We start from the raw sequence: 20,402 nt of genomic DNA, 5'->3' as shown, positions 1-20,402 counted from the left end.
GCCAATCCAATTCTTAGAACCACCCTTATGTATCTCCAGTACATAAGAGCAGTTCTAAGATTGAAGTGGGAAATTACCGGTCAGTCTAACTTTGATAGTAAGGAAAATCATGGAGACAATGGTTTTATAATGGAAAAATCATGATTGACTAATTTGGTTAGCTATTTTGACAGGGTCACTCAAGAGCTAGACTTATGGAATAATTTCAACATTGTTTATTTGAATTTCAGCAAAGCATTTGACTCAGTCCCACATGAGTGGTTAGTTTATAAACTGGAACAGGTTGGAATCACAGGGAAAGTCAGATGGATAGCTGGATGGCTTTAGGGCAGGAGGCAGAGGGTTGTGATAAATGGTTATTCCTCAGATTGGGTTGATGTAAGAAGTGGGGTTCTCCAAGTATCAGTATTAGGACCACTGTTGTTTTTCATTTTCATAGATGACATAGATGAAGGAATAGAGGGCATGGCAATTTGCAGATTATGTAAAGATTGGTAGAGTAGTTAATGATCACTGCCAAGCAGAGCTTCTTCAGAGTGACCTGGACACACTTCAGGGATGGTCAGAAAAATGGCAGCTATGCTTTAACCAAGCAAACCGTAAAGTATTACACCTGGGGAACAGTAACCCCAAAATAACTATACACTTTGTGGAGTTGAACTAAAGCCGGTAGTGGACGAAAGGGACTTGGGTGTTATGATGCGGTCAGACATGAAGTTCTCCGAGGATTGTAGCCTGGTTGCAAGGAAGGCCCATGGTATTCTTTCAATGATTTATCGAACAATTGCTAGTAGAAATAAGGACATCCTAAACCCATTATATAAGGCTATTGTTAGACCATATTTGGAATACTGTGTTCAAGTATAGACACTGTACCTAAAAAAAGAAATTGTGCTTCTTGAAAGAGTCCAAAGATAGGTAACTAGCCTGGTGAGATTGGCAAAAGGTCGTCCATATGAGGAAAGACTTTGAATATGTGGTTTGCAGAGCTTGGAAACTAGCATTAGCATTAGCAGAGGCATATGATGCAAGAAAGCAAGCTTATTCAGCATCAGCCAAAAAAAAAAAAAAAAAAAACCCACTCCCATTTCACCCCTCCGTTCGTTCGAAATACCTGTCCAGTTGAGCTTTAAGTTTGTTTAGGCTATCAACTTCAACAACAAGTGATGGAAGTCGGTTCCACCAACCAACCACCCGCTGGCCAAAGGCAAATTTCCGCACATCTATCCGACATCCGTCCTTCCTCAATTTGAATTTATGCCCTCTGAGGTGATTATTCTGAGAAAGATGAAGAATCCCATTGGCATTGAGCATGCTCAAACCATTCAAAGCCTTATACACCTCTATCAGATCACCTCGCCGGTGCCTAGTCTCCAAACTCTGTAATTTGCAAAACTTAAGCCTTTCTTCGTAAGAGCAACCCTTTGTTCCATTTACTAATCTTGTTGCCCTTCTCTGTACCCGTTCCAGCAGCTCTACATCCTTCTTGAAATGAGGCCTCCAGACCTGTATACAGTACTCAAGATGTGGCCTTACCATTGCCTTATACAAGGGAATAATCACCTCCTTATCCCGATCCCCCTTAACCCCCTTAACTAGGCACCTTAACAGAGACTTGATCGAGGTGTTTAAGGCCTTAAAGTAAAATGAATGAGGATGAAATTTTCACAGTTATAAATGATTCCAGAGGCTATAATTTCAAGTTATGGGGAGAGATGTTTAGACTGGATTGCAAGAAGTTTTATTATTTTTATTTTTTTTTATTGCAGGAACCAACTTTTATTTTTCCTCATTTATTCCTTCAACTTCCCATTTCTGGAACAATCTCCCTTTACACCTATTTCCTGAAAATTGCTATCTACACAAATTCAAATCTAATGTCAATAAGTATCTTTTTTTTTGTCTTCACAATCTTCACCCTACACACAGTACTAAGTATTATAGGATCTAATGCCGTCCATGTTTGGGGTTTTCATTAAAAAAATAAAATAATAATAATAAAAAATAAAAATAAAAACATGAATAACCACAATTCAAGGATTAAACTTCTTTTTCTTTTTTCTTTTTTTGTTGTTGTTTTTACTGTATTAAAGGTTTGGTGGGCAAAAAAAAAAAAAAAATAAATAAATAATTCAACATAACTAAATTTTGAATTAAACAGTTTCACATTATTCAAGCTCCACTGTATTTATTTAGGTAACTGTTAAAAATAAATAATAATAATTATTATTATTATACGAATCATGTAGATGTTATAGTACAGAAGTTATATTCAGTGGATATTAGTAGAAGTGTGTCAAGTTTATTAGCACTAGTAAAGTTACATATTATTTACCATAACCCAAGATGGTAAAAAATCTAGTTAGTGAAATTTTTCTCTCTGTTTGTGTGCGTAAACATCAGAATTTGCTCTGGTTTTACCATTTCCTAACTGAAAAGATCTACCATTCACTTAGGCATTACTTTTGCATTTCCAAGATTTACATTTGTAAAAGAGAGTCAGCCCAAATCATCACCAGCAGAAATTAAAGCTTGGAAGTTAAGTAGTAACAAAAAGAGTATATGACAAAAATTAACATCACTGTCATTATTGGTAATGTGGTCTTTGGGATTGAAAGATTAAAGTTTCTTTGCCACCAAACATCATGCCACTGGTGAACTTAAAATTTTAGTAATCATTTTGCAGTCTTAAAAAAAGATAAAATAACTTTGTTGATTTGTATATTCATTCTTTTAAATGCTTCTTTTCAATAAATGATTAATTCTAAATTATGTTTTATAGGAAAAGAGAGTTATTGCTACTCTTGAAAGAGAGATTAGTTCCTTAGAAAAAGAACTAGAATCTTTTGAAGTAAGTATTTTTAAAAATGCTATCCAGTCGTTTTGGCTTGATTGGCCACACATTTTTTATATAATTTTCTGAAATTAGAGAGTACCATCAAGAAAAGGCAAAAAAAAATTTTTTAAATAAAAAAATTACCAAAAAATATTTTGTGTGCATGCATGTGTATGCATGCACAGCATACTCTCTCCTCCACCATATATTACTACATTCTCTACTTGTTACATTCATTTTTGTTTTATATAATTGTCTGTAATTTGTAGTAATTAACCATATTTTCTTGTCCCTTCCACAATAAAGATTTATTGAATTTATATTTTTAACTTAAATCTGGCATGTTGCAGGTCCTGAACATGCCAGATGTCTGAAAATTCTTGGTTTTAAAGGTTGTCAGCTATAGTGGTAGCTTTAGTAAATTAAAATTTATTAAGAATTATGGATGAGCATCAATAGGCCAACAATGACTTAATTTCTTTGCAGTTCTTTTCATAGAATATGAAACAGCGGAATTATTAAATTGTGATGAATTAATTGATGTGTTCTTAGACCAGAGATCAAATAAAATTTAGTTGTTTTTATTTCTGTATTTACATACTCTATAAGTAGCACTTTGTTTGTATTTTTGTTTATATTGAATATATAAAATAATTTAGGAATATTATTATCCTTTTCTTAAAATTTTTGTAAAGGTGCCAAAGGCATAATTTGCCTGGGATGCAAAACAGTCTTACTACAGCTCTGATTATACACATAACATATTTCATAAAATAGAAAGTTTCAAAAAGTATTTGGGATGATTCATTATTTTTATTAGATAAGTCAGTAAAAAAAATAAGAGGAGTTTACCTCAATATAGTACGTAGAACACTTTCGTATGTTACCCTCCAGAAATTAAAACAGAAAAAACGAAAAAATCGACAACTTACCGGTACATTAGAGTAAATTATAAATAATTAAATAATCAATTTAACACAATTCAATTAAAATTTGAAAAACAATGCCTAAAAAACAATGCATAATTGATATTGAATTTGGACTTCGTAATGTTCCACAAAAAGATATATTTATTCAACAAGTTAACCAAGTAGTGAATAACATAAAAGAAACGCAACTTCCTAAATTGAATACACATGACAGTTCAGCTTTACGAGAACTTCGGGAAAATAAGGACATTATTATACAGGGGGCAGATAAAGGAGATACAGTGGTAATACTAGATAAACATGATTATATTAATAAGTTAGATTCAGTTGTGTCAGATACCTCCACTTATCGTGAGGTAGACCCAGCACTGTTTATCTATTTGGTCAATCAATACAATAAAATGTTAACCATGTATCGAAAAAAACGACTACATTACTATGGTTCATTTGAAGGAATTGAAGTCCAGAACATACAATATTCCTGCACTTTTCGGTGAGGTAAAATTACACAAGACTGGATTTCCTATTCAACCTATTGTTTCCTACAGGAACTCGGCATTTTCATCCTTAGCCACACATGCATATAACATTATAAAACCCTTTAGACGGGTAATACAATTTGTGATTAAGACCTACGATACATTATTTAATAATCTTAAATACTGTAGACTCGGCGACAATGACAGTTTATTCTCACTAGATGTTACCTCATTATATACGAATGTAAACGTTGAATACACATTAGATATTATTTGGGATATGTTAAATAAAAACTCGACACCGATTAATTATACGAAGCTACCTATTAAGGAAATTTTTCACTTAATTAAACTGTTAGTTGAGACTAACTACATAACCTTTCGAGACAAGGTGTACAAACAAATTTTTGGATTACCAATGGGTTTGAGCCCGAGTGGCTTAATGTCAGAGCTCTATCTCTCAACGACCCCTTTTCGACCCCGTATCACATACTATGGGAGGTATTTAGATGATGTTCTAGTTATTACCGATAGTAGCACTATCCATGACATTTTACATTCGTTTAATAATATTCATTCTAGACTCAAATTTACATTGGAAAGGGAGGATACGGATACAAAGTCATTAAACTTTCTAAATTTCACGCTTACCTGGGACTCGAATAAAATACAATTTAGCATCTATCGAAAACCTACAAACACCGGTGTGCTTCTACATTATAATAGCTCTCACCCGTTCACCTACAAAAGATCGATTATCTTTAATCAATTTCTAAATGCCTATAAATATTCAACGACGGATTCTGCTTTGGACTCAGAAATATAAATATTAACTAGCAGATTCTTAAACAGGGGTTATTCCATTACCACGATAAACCGAATTCGGGTACAAGCTAAGGATAGGATACAAAATACTACACCAATCAACAATAGTAATATCAAAAAATACTTCATTTCTGTCCCATATGTTGAACAGTGGCACAAACAGGTTAACAGATTCTTTAAAGATACCGAGTTTAAAATTGTAGCTAGGCCAATACGGAAGTTACACACTATACTGAACAATCGCTCGGTTCTTTCCACGTTCGCAACAGAAATTAATGATCTGGTATACACATTTCTTGCGGTGATTGTGACTCGTCTTACCAAGATTCAACGCGATTTTCTCTTAATATTCGTGTAAATCAACATGAAGCCTCAGTTCGTGCTTCTCTTTCAGCAGCGTCAGAATTAGCCTTTCATGCCATTAACGAAAAACGTACTTTTTTATTTAACGAGGCCAAAATACTTAACATTCAACGTATCTATTGATACGTTGTCTATTGATTGCAGAAACCGTTGAAATTAAATTACACGAGAATTCTGTTACTGTTCGGCGGCCATATTTGATCTCCGATGTGTGGACCTTTACGCGCATGCACGAAGACAAATAATCACTATTTAAGTTTCAGGTTTAACTGGATCCGGTAATTTTCATTCCTGTGATCACGACATACGGTCGAAAAGCATTGTCAGCTTCAGGTAGGAAAATAGTTTTGAATATTTTCGTTAGATTCTTTTAATTGCGTTAATTTGATTTTTAATTGTTTTAAATTTATTTGAATTGTATTAAATTGATTATTTAATTATTTATAATTTACTCTAATGTACCGGTAAGTTGTCGATTTTTTCGTTTTTTCCGCTTTAATTTCTGGAGGGTAACATACGGAAGTGTTCTACGTACTATATTGAGGTAAACTCCTCTTATTTTTTTACTAATATTATTATCAACATAGAACATATTGAGTATTAAAATTCTGATTCATACTAACTAGATAATTTAGTAGATCCCTATAACCATAGAATGATAATCACCTGGCATTATTTATCTATCCTACTGGATCCGTCCAGTAGATAACATACTTACCTAGAAAATAATGGTCATGGGTTTGAATGCCAAATCCAGTATGGGTATGCTGTTGCCCAATATTTTTTAATATGAGGGTGTAAATAGTGCAGTACCATTTCCTCAATTGAATCGCCTAAAAACCTAAATACAGTCCTACTTTACTATTAAGTACCATACTACAAATTGTTATAAATATCTTGTAGAAAAGGATTTTATATGTTGCAATTATGCTATAATAGTAACTAATGACATAATCGGCCATTTTCAATCCACTGCAGGATGAAGGCCTTTCCAGCAACTTTCCAGTTCCTTCTGTTTTGTGCAATGGCCATCCATTTACTACCCACAAACTAATGAATTTCATCTGTCCACCTCTTTCATTGTCTTCCAAGTTTTCTTCTAGCTCCTTTTGGGTACCATTCTGTTATTTTCTTAGTAGTCCATCTTTCATCATGTCTTCGAGCTATGTGTCCTGCCCAAGACCATTTTATTCTTTAGTTTTGATAAGAATGTCCTTTACTTGAGTTTGCTGCCTAATCCATGTGTTTCTCTTCTTATCTAACAGTCTGATTCCCATTATAATTCGTTCCATTCTTCGCTGTGTAGTTCTCAGCTTCTCTTCCATTCTTTTGGTGAGTGCCCAAGTTTCACTTCCATAAGGCATGGTGACAAATTGGGATATTGATCCTCAGTATGTGACTTTATTTCCTGATTGCTATCCATCCAAAATTTATTCTTCTCTTGACTTCCAGCGATTTATCATTATTTCAGCTAATGACTTGTTCCAGATAAGTATATGACTCCACCTTTTCAATTACTGCTCCTTCAATCATTATTTCTCTTTCTATGGCATACTTGTTCATCATTACTTTTGTTTTAGTCACATTCATCTTTAGTCCAAAATCCTTACTAACTGTGCATAACTGATTAAGATTTTCCTCTAATTCTTTGGGATCATGGCTTATGGCCACAATGTCATCTGCAAATCGTAAATGGTTTAGGTACTCTCCATTCACATTGACCCTTTCTGCGGCCAGTCTAATCTTCTGAAAGCTTCCTCAAGGGCAGCAGTAAACAGCTTTGGAGATATCGTGTCTCCTTGTCGAACTCCTTTCTTGATTTTAAATTTCCTACTGTCTTTGTCTAGTGTAATAAAGGAGGTAGCATTCTCATATATTTTCTTCAAAATCATAATATATACGGTATCTATGCCTTGTCTTTCCAGTGCACAAAACATTGCCTTATGCTGTATGGAGTCGAATGCCTTTTCATAATCCACAAATGCCAGGCATAATGGTGTTTTATATTCATTTGCTTTCTCCATTAGCTGTGATATTATGTGAAGGTGATCCATAGTTGAGAATCCTGTCCTAAAGCCAGCTTGCTCTTTCGGTTGATTCTCAACAAGTATTCTTTCTAATCTGTTAGTAATGACCCTTGTGAACAACTTGTAGATGTGGGATAACAAGCTAATTGGTCTATAATTTCCAATTTCTGATTTATCTCCTTTCTTATGCAGCAAAACTATGATTGCATTATTCCACTGCTTAGGCGTCACACCTTTTCTAATGCACTTTGTGAAGAGCCTTGTCAGTTTTTGTGTAATGTCTCTTCCTCCCAATTTTAACAACTCTACAGCAACGTCATCTTCCCCCGGGGCTTTCTGATTCTTCATTTTCTTCAATGCATGTTCTACCTCATCAGGAAGAATATTGGGTATGTCGTATGTGTTGCTACTTTGAAATCCATCTTCCCCACTGCTGGCATCATTCCCCTGCTCCTTGTATAATTCTCTATAGTAGTCTTCTGCTATTTGAATTATGCCTTCTCTGCTGTTTATAAGTACACCATTGCTATTCTTCAGTTTCAGTATCATTTGTCTTTCTGTATTACTGCTCATGGCTGCTGATTTAAATCCTTTCTTTTCCCTTAATGCTTGTTCTACTTTTCTTGTGTTAAATCTTCTTATGTCCTCTCTGAGTCTCTTTCTAATGGCTTTGCATAACTCAGTATACTCAATTTTCTCCCTGTCAGTGTTTTTCTTGCTTTTCATTTGTCGTCTTCGGTTCATCATGACAAGTGTTTCTTGACTAATTTTTTCTTTGGATTTCTTTTTCTCTATAGGTTTCTTGGGCTTTATCACTTTCAAAAAGTTGTAATATTCCTCGTCAATATCTTGGTCCTCAGCAGTCTGCAGAAGCTCAAACTTGTTCTTAAGTTCCAGTATATACTGCTTTTTCTCCTCTTCTGTTTTCTCAAAGAGCTTTGTATTATTTACTCGAGTCAGTTTTTTCCTTTCCTATCCTACATCTATATCAAGTGTACATCTTACCATTCTGTGATCACTTCCAACATTTACCTTATTCAGGATGGTAACATCATTCACAATATATCTTCTGTTAGTGAGTATGAAGTCGATTTCATTAGTAGTTAATCCATTTGGACTCTTCCATGTCCACTTTCTGTTCACCCTTTTCTTGGAAAAAGTGTTCATTACTGATATTCCTCAATATTCTGCAAATTCCACAAGTCTTTCACCTCTTTCATTTCTTTCACCAATTACAAAATTTCCTATAGTTCCTCTTTCTGCGCTGTTTTGTTTTTTTCCAACCTTAGCATTGAAGTCTCCCATAATAATAGTGTTGTGGGTTTTCTGCTCATCTAGAAGACTCTCAATTTCGGTGTACATTTCTTCAACCTCTTCATCATCATGGCTCGATGTTGATGCATAAATCATTATAATCTTTATCTTGTACCTCTTAGAAATCTTGAGTATTTGATGCTTTTCATACCAAGTAAGAAATACTGCAGATTAGTTAAGAAAAGGAGAAATGAAAAGAAATGCAGATTAATTAAGAAAAGGGAAAATGAAAAGAAATGCAGATTAGTTAAGAAAAGGAGAAATGAAAAGAAATGCAGATTAGTTAAGAAAATTAGGATTACCTCTATGATGTCTTGCAGAACACTTCGGTGCTGATACTGTCCGTTGTTGGAACAACTATACAAATAGTTTATGTGTTCCACACTCTCGTAGACAAAATCAATGATCCAATGCACCACGGAATAGAAGGCCCATGAACCCCAAGCCTGACCCCAAAATACATCGAATCATCAACCCTAATCCTTGAGTGAGAGAATACAATCCGTCCGTATTTTAAAAAATCTAATGTTTTGAAACCAAATAAATAATTAATCCATAACTTTAACACTTTGAAAGCAAATATTAAAAAATAAAAATATTAACAATCCTCTGAAACATTAATAAACTGAGGAATTTTGTTACTTCCCTCTGTAAAAAAAAGAAAAGTAATATGCAAAAGGAATGCGGCATAAAATGTTAAAAAACATATATTTGAGATTTTCCACGTATTGTAAACTCTGAAAAAAAAGTAATGTCCATGCATTCTCTGCAGACATGGTTTTTCAATTTTCAGGCATATGCAATCGAATAAGCATAAGGACAATGTGTATTTCATAGAAATACACATTGTCCTTATGCTATTCTTTCGTAAAGAAAGAAATGCAAAATAATGTTTAATGGCAACATAATTTATAATAAAGCATAATCTTCTTCTGAGTTGTGCTAATAATATAAGTTAGTATTAACTTTTGTAGTGGCACATGAAGCAAGAAAACAAGCTTATATAGCATCAGTCAAAAAAAAAAAAAAAAAAAAAAAAATCCCACTTCACTGATCCATTCGCTCTAAAACTTTGTACAGTTCGCCCTTGAATATGTTTAAGCTATCAACACAATGACAGATGGAAGTTTGTTCCAGCAATCAACCACTTACTGGCTAAAGGCAAATTTCTGCACATAAATTCTGCAACTGTCTTTCCTCAATTTGAATTTATGCCCCTCAATGTGTAATCTGAGCAAGAGGGAGAATTCCATCAGCATTGAGCTTGCTCAAATTATTGCCTTATCCACCTCAATCAAATTTCCTCACAGTTGCCTAGTCTCGAGCTGCTGTAATTTGCAGAACTTAGCCCTTCTTTGTAAGAACATTAAAACATTAACAATCAGAGGATTGTTAATGTTTTTATATTTTAATATTTGTTTTCAAAGTATTAAAAAGTTATGGATTCATTATTTATTTGGTTTCGAAACATTTAATTTTTTAAACCTTTGTTCCCTTCTCTGTACTTATTCTAGCAGCTCTGCATCCTTCCTAAAATTAGGCTTTCAGACCTGTGTGCAGTACTCAAAGTATGGACTGATCATTGCCTTATACAAAGGGATAATCACTTATCCCTTAATCATTAATCACTTATTCTTTATCCCTCCTAGCAAAGTTCCTGTATATCACTGACAAGACCCCATGAGCTGCTCTGGCAGCCTGTCTGCACTTCTCTGAAAACTTCTTATATGACTGCACAATTATGCTCAGTTCTCTTTCTTTTTCAAGGCGCCTCTGTAGCCAGGTGGGAAGGAGCAGCAGTGAGTAGCACACGCTTCTTGATTAGACCGGGGTTCAAGCCCGTCACCACCAAATACGGACGATGCGGAAAGGCCAAGGGAATGACCACCGCATATTCCCGGAGCAATATGGCCTTAGTTGCTAATGCTCCTAAAAACCAAACAACAACAACAGTTCTTTTTCATTCTCCACTACCTTGAGTGTAGTACCACACGTTTGGTACATTACTCTACACATTACTCTCAAACCTTCCTTGTATTTATGCTTTATATTTTAATGAGAGCTTATAAATTTAATTGCATAAATTTCTTATAAATAATATATATATATATAAAACCCTTTTTATAAGGTTGGGCGTTACACACCCAGTAAGTTCTGTATTTTTAATGACTTTTTCTTCACTTTTTATCTTTATACTGTCTTTTTCTATTTTTTTTCCTGTTCATAAAACTATTAGTTTAATATGAGGGTGATACAAACTCTCCGACTATCCTGCATCCTATCACTATTTTCATCTTCTTTTGACCTTCTTTTTCTCCCCTTCCCCACCCCCAAGAATTTTACCATCCCCTATACGATTTGCTTGTCCACACTTTTTGATCAAATTTCTGTTCTGTATATTTGAATTTTTACATTTTTTAACCATGTTAATTTAATTACTTTTTACCCCTTCTGCACGGTACAAACATTTGTATTATATTTCACATTGCACTTTTGTAAATTTGTATTAAAATTAAAAATTACATTATTAACTTAATATTTACACTGTTTAGGGACTACCTTGTCTATTAGTATTATGATAAAGGCCTCCTATTTACTCCCCCCCCACTTTCAAATACTATAAACATTTGAAAATGCAGTGCCTGATACATGGTCAGGAGTAGTCCCCTGATGAAATTCCTGGCTATATATCATCTTTTCATTTACTGTATTCAGATTTTGCATATTTTCCATCCCTTGATTCAACCTCTTGCTAAAATTGCCCTCCCATATCTGAATACAGTGTTATTTATTTGTATAAAATTTAAAATTATTTTTGTATATTGTTTGCTTCCTCAGTCCCAGTTCATTTTTGTACTAATTCAAATTATTTCACTTTTTCACCACTACATCATTTCCAGTTTCTACTATCCTGTAAACTTCTCTTAGTTCAGGCACTTTGTGTATTTTTCATTTCCATTTTCACAGACACTTTATTTATGTTACAAACCACACATTATTTATATCCTTTTGTTTCTTTTAATGCTGTGCTGCACATTTTGGAGCATTAGACATATGATAACTTATGTTATTTTCCTTTTTCTACTTATTTTGCTTCTTAACAGTTTAATATCACTTTTTTTTTTTTTCCTTTTTTTTTTTTATTAGAACCCCAAACACGAGAGGTATTAGAACCTATAGTACTTAGTACCGTGCTTGGGTTGGAGGTTGAGAAGACGAAAGAAGATATTTGTTGATATTGGACTTGAACTTCTATAGATTGTAATTTTCAGAAATATGTATGAAGGAAGGTTGTTCCAGAAAACGGCAGTTGAATGAATAAATGAGGAAGATGAAAAGTTGGTTCTGTGGGTTTGAAGTTGGACAGTAAATGGATATTGGTTGGTGGCAGCATGTGTTCAGACTGTTTTGAAAGAGAGAGCGGGAATTATAGAAGCCAATTCAGAAGAACAGTGCCCATGGAAGTATCTGTAGAAGAGGCATGCAGCAGAAACAGTGCGTCTGTGAGAAAGCGAGTGGAGAGACTCTGTTAGAGATGAATCATTAATTAACCTAACTGCCGTCTTCTGAATGGAATCAAGAAGCCTGAGAGAGGTTTTGGGGGCACCACCCCAGATATGGGAACAATATTCCATGGCAGGGCGGATTTGCAATTTATACAGAGTGAGCAGCTGTTTCGAAGAAAAGTAACGCCGAGAGCGAAAGAGAAAACCAAGTTTTTTAGATGCAGAGAAAGCAATATTTGTAATGTGCCAAGAAAGATTAGAAGTCAGGGTAATCCCCAAAAGAGATATATCATTTTGCCTAGAAATCGGAGTGTCACTAAAGATAAGCATAGGAGCAGAAGAATCCTTTTTGCGAGATATAAGACAAGACTGAGTTTTAGAAGGGTTGAAATCAACTAAGTTGTCTTTGCCCCACTGGAGAATTACCTAAAGATCGGCATTTAAGGAATTGGTAGCAGATTTTCGAGAAGTTGAAGCTGATTGAGCAGGACAAGGTTTCTCAAAATGGAAAGTTGAATGCAATGTGCTATCATCGGCAAAACTATGGATAGGATTTCCAGTCAACAGAAGAAGGTCATTGATATACAAGAGGAAAAGAGTGGGAGAAAGAACTCAAACTTGGGGGGACACCGGCATTAGTGGAGAAGTTAGAAGACAGAGAGCCATCTACCATCACCCTCAGTGAGCGATCAGAGAGAAAACTGGATAACCAATTACTAAAAACAGTTGGCAAACCATAAGATGGAAGCTTGTTTAGAAGACCTTTATGCCAAACATGATCCAAAGCCTTTGAGAGTCAAGAGCAACTACTTGTGTTTCACCGAACCTTTCCAATGAATTAGTCCATAAATGGGTAAAATAAGCCAGAATATCACCAGTGGATCGACACTGACGGAATCCATACTGGCGATCGTTGATCAGACGGAAGGTTTCTAGGTAGTTTAAGAGTTGGCAGTTAATTGATTTCTCCATTACTTTAGAAAGAGTAGAAGTAATTGCAATGGGACGATAACTGGATAGGAGGGATTTGTCACCCTTTTTAGGAACTGGCTGGATATGAGCAAATTTCCAAGCAGAAGGAAAAACACCTTTGGAATAAGAAAGTGAAAAAAGGCGGCAAAAAATAGGAGTAAATTCAGGAGCACAGGTTTTGAGAACAAGTGGAGAAATACCATCAGGACCTGGAGCTTTCTTAGCATCGAGATTCATCAAAATCCTTCTGATATCCTTTTGATGGAAGACCACAGGAGGCATTGAATGGAGCGTCTTAGGAATGGCTAGAGGTGTTTTACCAAGATCATTAATACATGAGCTCGAAGAAAAATGGGATGCTGGCAGGTCAGCTTTATCCTTGGCTGAAGTGACAACAGAACCATCTGGTTTGGACAGAGGTGGGAGCAGAGATGGGCAAAAGTTGCAGCCAATAGCTTTGGCAAGAGACCAGAATGCTCGGCTACCATTAGGGCAAGAAGCAAGTTTTCTACTCTTAGCCTGTTCAAACTCTAGTTTGGACTGATTAATAACTGCTTTACAATTGTTGCGAGCTTTGGTGTAGGCAGAAAATGAAACTGAAGAATTAGAAACAAGCCAATTACGATATGCAACATTCTTCTCTTGGACAGCCTTAGCACATTTATTAGAAAACCAAGGTTTAGATAAAGGACGAGATTTTAAAGTGGAGTGTGGGATAAAGGATTCCATTCCTGCAAGAATAATTTCACTGACACGATCTGAGCAAACGTTGACATCAGAAGTTTTGAAACAGTAATCAGACCAAGGAAAAGAAGAAAAGAAGTCTCGCAGGTCATCCCATTTTGCATTCTTGTAATGCCAAACAATACGAGGTTGCGAATAGCCATGAGATAAAGGTTCCATTGGAGAAGAGACGATCACCAAGTTGTGATCTGAAGTGCCTAAAGGACCTCTCACTTCAACCTTGTACATAGAAGGGTTGTTTGTGAGAAAAAGATCAAGCGTATTGGCTGTATGATTAGGATTGTTTGGTATTCTTGTAGGTAAATGAACAATGTGTGCTAGGTCATTAGTAATTGCAAAAGCCTCAGCATCTCAACCTGCTGGGTCGGTGTGACTAGAAAACGGAAGCCAGCTGGAGTTGTGAATGTTAAAATCACCAAGGAAAATTACCTCACTGTTAGGAAAGCTGGACTGGAGAAAGTCAAGTTGCAAAGAGAGGAAGTCAAAGAGCTCCAAGTGATTAGTGTAGTTGGGAGAACGGTAGAGACAGCAGATGAATTTTACACAATGAGGTAGAGAGATTTTAAGCCAGAGAAGATCAAAGAGAGGAGATTCCAAATTGCCAAGTCTCTGACAGGGAATATCAGAACGGACATATGCACAAGTACCACCTTTGAGGCGAAAGGAATCATATAGCAAATAATTTGGACATCTGAGATGAGCAGTAGTTGAATCAACTGATAACTGAGATTCAGTCAGAAAAAGTACATGGGGTTTGGAAGACTGCAAGTGGAAATGGACATCGTTGAGATTGGAATTGAGACCACGTATATTTGTGAAATGAATTAGGAAGTCTTTGGGAGGTTTAGATCTTTTCGCAGATAAGCTTGGTCTATTATTTTGACAGTTCATCTTGTATTCAATAGTAAGAAAAAGTGGGTGGGACATGCTGTATGAAATAATGAAATTTTTGGATATGGCGTACATGTGGTAAGAATATACCCAGATCTTTGACATAACGTGGCCTTGACAATGCTCCCCGCATACACACTACTCGGACTCCCTTCAGTCACTATCTCGCAGAGTAGAGGTAGCAAGATTATACACTAGCTGATCCGGAAGCCTCCTAGAGAGTTACCAATAGGTTTGGTCCAGTGTATAGCGGCCGGCCTGCGAACACCATTTTAGAGCTGTACCCTTGAAATGTAAGGAATATTGGATCTCGCCACGACATTCATCATAACCTCAAAAATCATCAATCATACTGCATTATGGAAGAGATAGGGAAGGGTTGGCCGGAACTTAGCTCTAGAGACTAAACATGGGTTCCACCACTTCAAGCCTCCAATAAGCAAAGTGGTGGTATTTCGGTTGATGAGAGTCATCTACCACCTAGTACTGCCTGGTAACAAAGAGGGGCGGCATTCCTCCATGTGGTGTGGGCGCCACACCTCGACCCATGCTTACGTTGGTTCACACCTGGGTGGTCACCCACCATGTACTTGTGCATGAAGGTTATACCCAGGATTACTAACAGTCCCACCATCGTGAAGGTGCAAGCAGAGGATTTGGCTGTCATAGACCGTCCGGACTTCGCCGAAATAGGGTCCACTTGACTCAAGTGTCACCCGAATATCAGTTCCATCAGCATTTTAGACTCCCAGGTAGCAAGAACAGCTTGTCTGGCATATCTGAGAGAATGTCTGTGACAACCTCCAGGACCGTATATATATATCACTGCTATATATATATATATATATATATATAAAGTGGGAAAAAAACAAAGAAGGTGAGGGATATAGAATGATAAAAGGAAGATCTAAGATAACTAATTAAATATGCATAATAATAAATAAATAATTACAGAATTGACAATATAAGGATTTTGCCACACAATTTACAAAACAGTAAATTGTATGGCAACATCCTTATTTTGCCAATTTTGTAATTATTTCTTATTATACATATTTTATAGTTTTCTTCTATCTTCTCCCCATCCCTTTTTGTTTTTTCACTTTATTGGGCATGCTTTGCTTAGGTTTAGCCTTTGACTGCACTAGACTACTGCCCCATTTTTCTATCTTCTTATTTCTATTTTCTTGTCATTCTATGCAATATATATAGTGCATCACGTAGGAATTTCACAATTCTAACCCTTTTTGTGATGGTATGTTACATTAATGACTAGTATCACAAATAGAAATATAAACAAAAAATATTTATTAATAGTTAAGGCAAAGCTAAGTAATATTTGACAGGTGCTCTCAAAATATTCCAAAATGAGCATTTGCAACATTTATACAGCAGTTTTACTAAACAAGAATTATGGTAGGAATTTTATCAGAAGCCCTCAATTTGCTTCAGTTTATCATTTTAAATGAAAAACAAAATGAAACGTTTACCAGGTGCAAAGTAATATTTAGTTGAACTGCCTCTGGCCCTGATGACAGCAGCACACCGTTTGAGGCATTGATAAGACTACCGCCCCATTTTTCTATCTTCTTATTTCTATTTTCTTGTCATTCTATGCAATATATATAGTGCATCACGTAGGAATTTCACAATTCTAACCCTTTTTGTGATGGTATGTTACATTAATGACTAGTATCACAAATAGAAATATAAACAAAAAATATTTATTAATAGTTAAGGCAAAGCTAAGTAATATTTGACAGGTGCTCTCAAAATATTCCAAAATGAGCATTTGCAACATTTATACAGCAGTTTTACTAAACAAGAATTATGGTAGGAATTTTATCAGAAGCCCTCAATTTGCTTCAGTTTATCATTTTAAATGAAAAACAAAATGAAACGTTTACCAGGTGCAAAGTAATATTTAGTTGAACTGCCTCTGGCCCTGATGACAGCAGCACACCGTTTGAGGCATTGATAAGACTACCGCCCCATTTTTCTATCTTCTTATTTCTATTTTCTTGTCATTCTATGCAATATATATAGTGCATCACGTAGGAATTTCAAAATTCTAACCATTTTTGTGATGGTATGTTACATTAATGACTAGCATCACAAATAGAAATATAAACAAAAAATATTTATTAATAGTTAAGGCAAAGCTAAGTAATATTTGACAGGTGCTCTCAAAATATTCCAAAATGAGCATTTGCAACATTTATACAGCAGTTTTACTAAACAAGAATTATGGTAGAAATTTTATCAGAAGCCCTCAATTTGCTTCAGTTTATCATTTTAAATGGAAAACAAAATGAAACGTTTACCAGGTGCAAAGTAATATTTAGTTGAACTGCCTCTGGCCCTGATGACAGCAGCACACCGTTTGAGGCATTGACAAGATCAATTTCTGAAGATAATCAGCTGATAGTTCATGGATCCAAACACTAATTATGGCTTCTTGAAGTTCACGAAGGTTCTTTGGTGTCTTTCTGTCAACTGCAGATTCCACACAATGCCAACAGTTCTCTATAGGATTCAAGCCCGGGCTGTTTCCTGGTCAGCCTAAGAGTTGTAATGGACCGTTCTTCCAACCATTTTTTCACCTGTAACAAATGTAAACACATTACCATCGAACCTATAATGCAAAAATGAAGCTAAAGTAATTATAGAATTTCCTACTTACACTTTTCACCTGATTACAAAGAACAGAGTTTTCCTGAAAGACGCAGTTACTTGGCAGGTTGAAATGGTCTCTAATGGTTAGCAGCAATTTCCCTTCCAATATAGCCAGATATCCATTGGATTTATGGAACCTTTTATAAACTGCAGGTGACCTACTCCGCAATACAAAATGCCCCCCCATATCATTTGGCTGGTAGGGAATTTCACTGTAGACAGTCTGGATGGTATTCTTCACCACGTCTACAGCAAATTGTTTGTCTCCCATCAGACCCATGCAGGTTGAATTTCTTCTCATCCGAGAAAATAACTGACTTCCACTGCTTGGGGTTCCATTTGTCATGCTCCTTAAACTGAATTAATCGGGCCTTTTTCATTTTTTGAGTGAGGAGGGGCTTCTTCTTAATATGGCTACAAGTCCATTTTTGAAGAGTCGTCTTCTGACTGTTACTGCACTTGCTACCACTCCTGTATATTCTTCCCATTCTCTTTTCAGCTCAGACAAAGAAGCTTTACGGTTTTTAAGGCCACGCTTCAAAATGCTGTCATGTTTTGGCATAGAGACTCGTTTGCGTCCGGTTCCTTTTTTACTCTCAGCAGAACCAGTATTCTTGAGTTTGGAAAGAAATCTACTCACTGTTGTCTGATTACAAGACACTCTATGAGCAATATGATGGGAAAAACATCTTTCCTTCCTCAGGTAAAGCAACAATAGCACTCTTTCTTTGTGGTGTCAACTGCACGTAACTCGCCATCCTGACACAAGCAAAGAATGACTGCAACCCTTGCAAATTGTGATTATAAAGCTGAAAGCAACAGCTGGTGCAATATTACATCATCGCTTACGCGTGCCAATCTTATCTGATGGAATCTGTAAGAAATATTGCCATATACTTCCGTTATTCGGATGACAATTATAATTTTAAGGGGTAATGCACTTTCTTTGAACACTAGTGTGTATATATATATTTATTTATTCTCTCTCTCTCTCTCTTCCACCCCCCTCCCTCCTGTAATTATGTATAAAATACTTCTTGCATTAATCACTGCATTTTGAATTTCCAGTCTTACAGAGCTGTCTTTTGCAGCTTCCACTTAATAAATTAATCTTAATTTTTTTTCCATTTTGCATAAAAAGACACATCAGAATAAGAAAACCAATTATGTTGAAATAATTGTTTGTCGTGTGTGTGCATTACTTGCACAAAATTCTAGTAGCCTTTTACTGTTATTGTTAAGTTTACCTTTCTTTCAAGATTTTCCTAAAATATCTATGATTATAGTTGTTATTTCCTACCCAGCTATTTAAATCTCCAACCAGTACTTTATCTTTATAATAATTATGTGCATTCAGTACAAAGTAATGAAATTAATTTCAACATTCTCACCATACCCTTTCCTTATCTCATTTTGCTTTTTTTTTTGTTTCGTTAAATGTTATATTGCTATGTTTTTATGTAGCCCCGATTGCAAGACATAGAAGAAAAAATGAAATCTAGAGAAGTAAAAATCCAGGAGGTGAAGGAATCCATGAATACTGTCGAAGATCGTGTGTTTTCTGAATTTTGCAATTCAATTCGAGTTGAAAATATAAGGTAAAATTATCATGTGAAAAAAATATTAAATAATTAGCTCTCATAGCAAATGCCTATACAGATTATCCTGCTATAACGCAGCATCTTACAATGCATGTTTTGAATTGTGCAAATGTTTATTTGACATCTTGACTGCAGTGCACACATAAAAATAGAAATTCACACGTGAAACCCACACTCCACCGTGTTACACTGTTTCTCACTAGCATCATTTATGGTTAACCCTGATTGCATGTTAAATATTTTAATTTGTTATATATTTTGTGTGTAAAAATTTATATACAGTGCCTGTTTATATGTTTGCTTACTACCCATACTCTCAAATAGTGAATGAATTAAATATATAGCGTTTCAAAAAAAAAAAACGGAGCATTAAACATTAAATAAAAATTGGAAGTGTTACAGTTTTGGTAAAAATGGTTTCCGACACCTCAACCCAGACATTTAAAAAAGCTGCACATTAAAAAGAAAACTAGATGATCTGATAAATGAAATGGTTACAGAAGTTTATTTTAGAAGAGAGGAAAAAAGAAAGAAAGAAAACAAAATAATAAGGAAGGAAACTAGGCAACTGACACCTTGCATTCATAAAAAAAAAATAAATAAATAAAGACAACCATGCTGGCCCAATGCAAGAAAATTCCCACCCACCCCCAGATATCTTCTTCCATTCATTGAAAAATTAACAATTAAAAATGAATATTAGAAAAGAGGCCTTTGGGCGCTGACATATTCATATTAAAATAATATTTGCATCGACTGACGAATTCTTAAAATAAACTTTAATCAGAAGTTATAAATACATAAACAAAATATATCATATAAATGTGGGCGTATGTAAAAATGAGTGTTATTACTTTGTATAAAGAAATAAAATAAAATAAACACCTAGAAATGAAATAAAACCATTAACTGTGGGAAGCTGTCGAGGAGTTGTGCCACTTTCTCAACCCTAACCAAGAAACACAAGTCAGTGTATTGTGCAGGAGGATAATCTTACACATTTGCAAATGTCATCTGGTGTGGATCATGGATGGTGAAAAGCATCCATGATCCACACCAGATGATCATGGATGGGAAAAAGAATGGGAAAGATTAATACATTCCACAATCTGGGCAAGTAACATGATAAACCAGAATGCAACAAAGGGATAATTGGCTACTTGCCTGGATTGTAGGGTGTGTTACAAGTTACATCAGGAAAACTAAATCAGACTTTGTGATCGGATTTTTGAACATGAG

The 20,402-nt window shown here is 35.3% G+C and overlaps 1 protein-coding gene across 1 annotated transcript in view; it reads left to right on the top strand.

Annotated features, from left to right (window-relative positions):
- SMC1 (structural maintenance of chromosomes 1) overlaps positions 1–20,402 on the top strand; it is a 635,181-nt gene that overhangs the window by 404,341 nt on the left and 210,438 nt on the right. The window contains exons 16-17 of the mRNA XM_090388169.1: positions 2,783–2,851; positions 19,027–19,160. Coding sequence (XP_090244295.1) covers positions 2,783–2,851; positions 19,027–19,160 — 203 coding nt within the window. The remainder of the gene's footprint in view (positions 1–2,782; positions 2,852–19,026; positions 19,161–20,402) is intronic.

The sequence above is a fragment of the Mastigoproctus giganteus genome, chromosome 13 (assembly GCF_048544385.1).
Source record: "Mastigoproctus giganteus isolate SK-2022 chromosome 13, ASM4854438v1, whole genome shotgun sequence".
In the NCBI taxonomy this organism is placed as follows: Eukaryota; Metazoa; Arthropoda; class Arachnida; order Uropygi; family Thelyphonidae; genus Mastigoproctus; species Mastigoproctus giganteus.
Note: the sequence above shows the minus strand (reverse complement) of the source record. Positions and strands in the feature narration are given on the sequence as shown.